This window comes from Corylus avellana, chromosome ca2 (genome assembly GCF_901000735.1).
Source record: "Corylus avellana chromosome ca2, CavTom2PMs-1.0".
NCBI classification, from domain to species: Eukaryota; Viridiplantae; Streptophyta; class Magnoliopsida; order Fagales; family Betulaceae; genus Corylus; species Corylus avellana.
In genome coordinates, this window is record NC_081542.1 from 11,664,907 (window position 1) to 11,672,772 (window position 7,866).

General features: G+C 35.5%; 1 protein-coding gene across 1 annotated transcript; it reads right to left on the reverse strand.

Moving 5' to 3' along the window:
* Positions 1-702: 702 nt before the first annotated feature.
* LOC132171012 (protein indeterminate-domain 12) lies at positions 703-4,989 on the reverse strand. Its single transcript, XM_059582205.1, has 3 exons — positions 3,942-4,989; positions 3,455-3,851; positions 703-1,768 (listed from the first exon to the last, which is right to left on the reverse strand). Exons 1-3 carry the CDS (start codon positions 4,105-4,107, stop codon positions 1,033-1,035), a joined length of 1,299 nt encoding a protein of 432 aa, XP_059438188.1. The 5' UTR covers positions 4,108-4,989; the 3' UTR covers positions 703-1,032.
* Between the last annotated feature and the right edge of the window lie 2,877 nt (positions 4,990-7,866).

Below are 7,866 nucleotides of genomic sequence, written 5' to 3' on the forward strand. Positions count from 1 at the left end.
TGCATCCTAATTAAATCAAAATTTTGGAGCCCCATGTATCATGACAAGACTTATTTTGAATAGATGCATAAAATTGGTGCGTGCCAATCGTATCAAGGGTCCAATAATAATATTGGATGATGACACCTTTATTATTGTTCAAATGGATGGGAAATTGGGATGAAACTACGTACCCTATAAGCCCCATTCATTCAGGTTGCACTAGCCTAGCTAGTAAGTAGTAATTAAGCTTTGATTGAATCGTGGGCAAGTTTTGGCATTTAATCGATTTTGCAGTTGAAATCTTATAAAGTAATGCATATCATGATAATTATGGATAACGTAGGGCGGTGACCACGCTATCATGCCATTAGTTTTTTTTTTCTCCAATGATTTTCACTATAACCTCCATGAAAAAGGAGGCTTGGCTGGATTCTACTTTTTCTTTTTTTTTTTATGCTTTTTTAGAGAAGGGCGGCCGGTGTCAAATTATCATAAATTCTCAACCTAAAAATAAAGAAAAAAAACTCAAATTACCCTCCTCTTAGTTTTTCCGTATGTATGTATGTATTATTATTATTTTATAATCTATTTTTGCTTATGTTATGAAGATCAAAGCTGTCTTGACAAGGATAGGACAGTGAACAAGAGTTTTGCATGTGACGTTTTTTCTGCAACGCAATTAATTATAAGAATGCCACAGTACCAGAGAGAGAGAGAGAGAGAGAAATTAAATAATACTACCACAGAGAGAGAATTTATAGCACACGCAGGGAAATTCCTCATGACAAAAGTTTACTTTGATTTAAAACTAATGTACGTACGTAGAATATTATAAAAAAAGAAAAGAAAAAGAAGTCTAAATTGGTAGCTTAGCTAGCATACGTACCTAGCTCTTTAATTAAAAAGAAAACATTAAGAGAACAAAAACTGAATTGCCATATATTATATGAAGTGATGATTTTGGTTGAGGTTGGATGGATGGAATGGAGGAGGAGGAGAGAGAATGGCAGTTTTGCCCCCCCGATCATCGACCCATTGAATGAAATTACCTCAGCAGTCCCCCCACGTTTCCGAGGCAGCAGGCTCAGCGAATCCAAAACCATGGGGCTTCAACAGCGACTGGTCACGCGGATGTTCGTATGGCTGTTGGAAGTGTACGCCACCCGTGAACGTTAGCATATCTTTGAAGTTAACGCTAGCGTTAATATGATGATGATGATCAGGAGGAGCACCATTGGTTTCCGTGAGACCCAGAAAGTCTCGAGTCAGACGGTCTGTGTTGTGCCACTTGGCGAGCTCTCCGGAAGTGAACCCACCACCACCACCACCCATCATGTACTCGGTGGAAATCTGACTCACTTGCTGATGATCCATCTGCTGCCGGCTCATGTGACCCACTGACTGTCCCTGCTGGCAGGCTGCAGCTGCACCCACGGTCGCAGCCCTTTGGAGAAGAGCGGTGGCTGACAGGTGCGCTGACGTGGCTGTGTTTGATGACGTGGGCTGGAAGAATGGGGTGTGTAGTACTGGAGATGATGATATATGATGATGTGCTACTGCTGCTGCTGCTGCTTGGAAATGGTGGTGATGAGCCTCCGCCTTCACTTGAAGAACTGGGCTAGGGTTAGGGTTTTGGGGTGGGTCCCATGGAGTCAGAGGGATTTGTGTTGGAAAGTGTTGGGTCGTTGGATTTGAAAAAGGGAAGAGAGGTTGGTTTGCAGAGAGCCTTGCACTTTCTTCAGCCAATGCATCACAGAACGCTCTGTGGGTTATGAAGCTGTCCTTCCTACATGTTGTTTTTCACGCCAATATTACAAACAAATTCACAACCATATATATATATATATATATATATATGCTATCATCAACAATTAACCAATTGAGAAAAAACAATGGTGTAAATGAGTTTTCACAATAATGATGAATAATACAAAAATAAAAAAAAATAAAAAATTAAGAAACAAATTTACGTAGTTTGATAATGTGCTTACGTTCACAGGAGAGTGTGACTATATTTTATTATAAAGAATATGAGTTATTTGTTCCAACACGTTTTTCTTTAGTTATATTGGTATAAACCAAAATACAATTTGGATGAGTTGAATGAAGAATGTTTTATTTGCTGAATTTGAGAATGAACAAAACCAAATGAATGCAATATTGATGAATTAGCAAATGAATGCATTTTCTTTAATTAGTTTATCTTCTGGTTAAAAGAAAGAAAAAGGGTGAGAGGCCAGCGGACTGGGAATATAACTCATGCATGCGTATCGCGTAGAGAGTACTGAAAGGTCAAAAAGCATAAAGAATATAAAGGAGAGATTATCTTTGAGTCAAAACTAAAGTGTGGAGAGAGAGAGAGAGAGATGCATGAAAATTGACTGATGTTTATTATGCATGCAAAAATGGGCATGGAATATTTAATGTGAAGGAATTAATTAATAGGAAAATCAGGAAGATGGCAGAAGTTTTTGAAACAAGAGCACAGCTTGAGACAAAGATACGCAATGCAAGCCCCATGTGTATATGTAGTGATCATGAAGAAAAGAAGAAAGCAAATCACCGTATCAGACATTTTTTGCAGATTTATCAGTTTTCATAATAATGAAAGTTCACAGATATCAATTTTCAGCAAGTAATTAATTAATTAATTGCATGTTTCATGGAAAAAATTGTCACGGATTTTCTCTCGGCCATGAAACCACAAAAGTAATTAACCTTCTTTAACTTTTTTCTAGGCAAGATCGAGCAGATCCCCATCATTATTTTTGAGACTGCAGTCACTCCATTACAAAGTACCAAAAGGATATACACAGGAAAAAGAGGCAAAAGTGTTTCCCTTGAAAGGAAATTGAGAAATCTTGAGTTTTTTTTTTTTAAAAAAATTTTATTTATTTTTTAAAAATGGATTTGAAGATCTCATGAAAATCATGTTTATCAAGTATATGGATCATGGACAAAATGGTGTTTCCTCGAAACCCAGAATCCCCAGACAAAAAAGAGAGAAAAACAAAAAGAACGTAACTCGTGCATCCAGTCTAGCTATATCTATAAGAAAAAAAGAAAGAAAAAAAAAAAAAAACAAGTTTGCTATTGAATCACAGACAATACAGTATATAAAACAAAAAAAGTTCACATTCATTGTTCCTTTTCGTTTTATCTGTTTTGTTATTTTCATATATGAACTAAGATGGTTCAGATTTCAGAGATATTCCTATCAGTTTCACTTTCATGCAAGTTGCCACTGCGTCTATATATTTATGCACCACATATATATATATACACACACACCATGTAGGGCATATCACTCAGGTCAAAGAACAACCACAAAACGTAACCTACTGAGAAACAAAAAACAAAGACATTAAAGTTCCCCCTTCTTGATCCCAGAATGAATGAATGATATTGGCCAAGGAAAAAAAAAATGAAAAAAGTGAGATGAAAATTTATGTGTATATATATATGTATGTACCTGGAGAAAAGTGTGCCGCAGTCACATCTATATTCTCTTGTTCCGCAGGTTTTAGAGTGAGCCTTCCAATCTGATTGAACTGCATAGATCTTAGAGCATTTGTCACACTTCCACTTCTTCTCCCCATGTTTCCTGCAATAGTGTTTCTTAATTCCTGTAAGATCACCCAGAGCCCTTGAAGGATGGTGGTGAACACATGAAGGCTCAGGGCAAACATAGGCTCTCTTTCTGACCTCTTTGCTGCTCCTTTGCTTCAGCTTCCATGGAAGGTTATGCCCTCTCCTGTGAAGCTGAAGGTTCTGATCCCTCTGAAACCCCTTGTTGCAGATCTCACATACAAATCTATTGGTCGCCATTAGGGTCTTTGGGGATAATGCAATCACTTCAGCATCTGGGTCTGAAACGTACAAATTAATTAACACCAAATCAGACATTAATCTAGGTTAGATTTGAAGATGAAGAAAATTATAATATAATTATAAGTTACCTGGGTTTCCAGGTAGGTTTCTCTTTTTCTTCATCTTCTGTGGCTGCTGTGGAGAAAGAGTTGAAAGCAGAGGATTTAAGCCACCAAAGTCCTGAACTCTAGTACCAGAAGAAACACTAGCTTCTTCAGACAAAGAAGTTGAATTGGACATGGCTGCAGGAAACATATTGCCTTTGACGAAAACTCCAAAAGAGAAAAACAATAATCTGATCTCTTTGTTAATTTGTTTGAAATCTTCTCAACTACCTACTTTTGCACCTTTGAACATACTAAGATAGAGAATCTGAGCTTTGGAAAAAAACTAAGCAGAGAGACAGCTTGTTGAAAAACAGGTGGCAGCAACACATAGCCACAGAAAGGCATCATTCATTGGTTTGGTAAAAGCTAAATTAATCTCGTGAAGAGATGATGATGATGATGATGGGTTATTCTCCAAGTCGCTATCTAGGCCATGGATTGCTTGTCTGAGCAACTCTGCAGCATCAATTCAGATATATCTCTTTTCCAGTCTCTCTCTCTCTCTTAAAGCCATCAAGAGCTTTCACCATGCACTCTAACATGGTAAGAAGAGACAATTATAAGATGGGTTTTTCCTTAAAACCTCTTCCCAACCCAAGAGCCCTCTCCCTCTCCTCTGTCTATATATGTGTGCAAAGAGAGGGACAGAAAATGAAGAGAAAAAGATCTTTAGCTGGGTGTTGATGGTGGCGTACAGAGGGTGATGATTACAGTGGCAGACCAAGGAGGAGGGGGTGGCAAATTGGCAAAAAATGAAAAATAAAATAAAATAAATCAAGGTGAGGAAAAGTCTAGGAAGCCAAAAAGAGCATGGAATACTGCAAAGGGGAGAGAGAGAGAGAGAGAGAGAGAGAGAGAGAGAGAGAGAGAGAGAGAGAGATGAGGGATGAGGGGCTGCCCAAACAAAGACTAGGAAGAATCCAAACCCCACTTGATTCAGCAAATTTTTTCTCTTTATTTTTCTTTTTCAATTTCTTTTCCTTGGAGTCTGATGTTGGCACTTTCTGTCTTTTCCTTTGTTCCTGTAATAAAACACCCAAATCCTAAAAGGCCATTGATTTGAATGGAATGATAATAAAGGAGGGGTTGCTTATAACCAGAAGGCTTAGAAGAATGAGAAGCTTAAAAAGCTTGGGAGGTGGTAAAGGCAAAGTGGTAGAGATAACCTTCCTCAACCCTTTATACAACCCCACACTGACATGATTGATTTATTGATTGACTCTAATACCGTTTGTTTAAGCTATAATTAAATAATAACTAGCAAGCATATATATTGATCTCATATATATATATATATATATATATATATATATGCTAGCTACTTAATTATATATATCTCACTCCCCCATTCCCTTTAAGAAATGAGAATTTATCCAAAAAAGACAGTTTAATTAATAAGCAGTTTAATTGCTAGCATAATCTCCTTCTTCCTCTTCATTTTCTCAGCTTAATTTCTAATATAAACATGCTTATTATTCTTACCATTATTATTGCCATTTTTGTTTTTAAAAATGAAATACTTCCAATTTCTTATAATTTTCCAAATTGTTTTTCAGTGATTTTTATCATAAAGTTCTCCTGCTTCTTTTGATAATCTTTTCTATTGTTTCCTTTCAATTATTATTGGCTTAGAGGAATCTTAATATTACAGTCTTGTTTTTCATTATTTGGCTGAGGATTTTACTTCCCCCTTTCAGTCTCTCTTACTTTTGTTATTATTATTCTCTCACATCCTACTAGTGCACAGTATTAAAGTGCTGAAAGAAACCCCACCAAGGGGAACTTGGGAGGCCTCTTCTTTATTTCACCCTTTTTATACTCTCTTTATTCCAAACCCAAATCTAAAGCCATATGGAGATAGAGCCCAAATTCTCCATTTTGTCCTCGTTGATTATCTACCAAAATACACTGCACATACTAGAATTTACAGAGTGTTGATTGCTAGAAATGTCTTTTTTATGAGAAGCCATTCGTGGCCTAAACATGGCAGCAAGCATGCAATAGGAATTAAATAGGACCCATCTGCATTTAGATCGACCTTTTTCGGGGAAAAAAAGACACTAAAACATGGCAATCTAATGCTGCACTTATAAATCCTTTTGGAATCCTATGTGGGTTTTCTTTTGATCTAAAATCTTTTGAATATGCAGGGGCTTTTGAATGAGATTCATGTTTCTTTTCGTTTTGAGATAAGATATGAAATTTATGCTTCATTGATTATTCCCCTTTAAGGAAAGAGGGAACCAAGGCACGTACAATATGGTTCAAACCCCCTTCCCAACTACGAAAAAGTGAAAATATTCCAACCATTAATAAATATTACAAGAGAAATTAAAGAACAATATTACTTCTTCACTTCATCATGTTAAAAGTAGTAGTATATATTAAGAGAGAGAGAGAGAGAGAGTGAGAAAGACAGCCAACCTTTGTAAATTAAGACAAGATCACTCAAATCCCAAATGTTTGGTACAATAATCATATATATATATATATATATAGAGAGAGAGAGAGAGAGAGAGAGAGAGAGAGAGGGGTAGGTGTTTGGCATTAAGAGAGAAGACAAAAGTGGAAAAATGGATTGCAGTATATATGTGTGAATGCCTTAATCTCCTAAGGTTGATGAATCCAACAAGGATGGATGGATGGATATATTTTACCTTTTCAAGTTACTGACGTACAGATATGAAGATCTGGTAGCCATCTCATGATGTCTTTCACTTGTTTGTTCGTGCTCGCTCTCTTGTAATTTTTTTTTTCTTTTTCTTTTTCTTATATATATATATAATAAGTCTGTGCTGCTGCATGCAGAGATGGCATATATATTGATGAATGAGAAAGAAAACCACCCCCTGCGGGCCATACCATATTCACGGGTTCTTCTATTACTAGATTCTCGCATGCAGTTTTGGCTCTCCTACCCTTCCATATTGCCCACTGCAATAATGCCTTTTCTTCTAATACTGCACTAATTTTTCTTACTTTTTCCATGTACTAGCTTCTTGCTTCAGAAATATTCATCATCATTAATTTCATCTTTTCTATCCTATCATCTCCATATTTTTGTTTTGTTTTGTTTTTTTTTTTTTTTTCTTTGATGAATTAATTATGTCCAAATATTATACCCTGGCCTACTGATCACACACACACACACAAATATATATATATATATATATATATATATATATATATATATATATATATATATATTTGTGTGTGTATATATATATCCTTTTACTTTCTTTTTATACTTCTTAAAAAACAAAAGAAACTTTTTATAGTTCTCCTGTACGTACGTAGGCTGTAGGCCAGTAGGAAGATATACAATAATTTTTTCGACAGACTAGATTTAATTTAATTTAAATTTAATTTCTCATAAAACACTTAAAATTAAATCTGAACCATGAAAAATACTAAAGTCTCATTTGTTTATTTGTTTTTTAAAACAGTGTTATTATTATTATTTGAATATTTCAGTAATTTTGATACAATTCCAATAAAAGGAGGATATGTGTTGTTACCGAATTAATGAATATATATAGCTATTCCGCTTTGCATTTTTTTCATTCTCCTAGTAATAACTATTCATTTTCATAATGTTATAGGTGTTAATCCAAGTATATATATAACGTGACCTTAGTTTGGTGATAAAATATATGCCCTAATTAGAATTGAACAAAAATTACAAAAAGAAAAAACCCCATTTCTTATTTTTCTAAAACTCTTTTTTTTTTAAAAAAAAAAAAAAAATGAAGAAGAAGATAAAATTGAAATTTGAATTATGTGGGTCGCCACCAATAGAGAAGAACCCGAGCAGGCCACCCCAATAATGCTTGGTGGTGGCCGCGACCACTCCCATATTCACCAGGGGTGGTGCAAACACCATTAGAGTTTTACAATGGACGGCGAG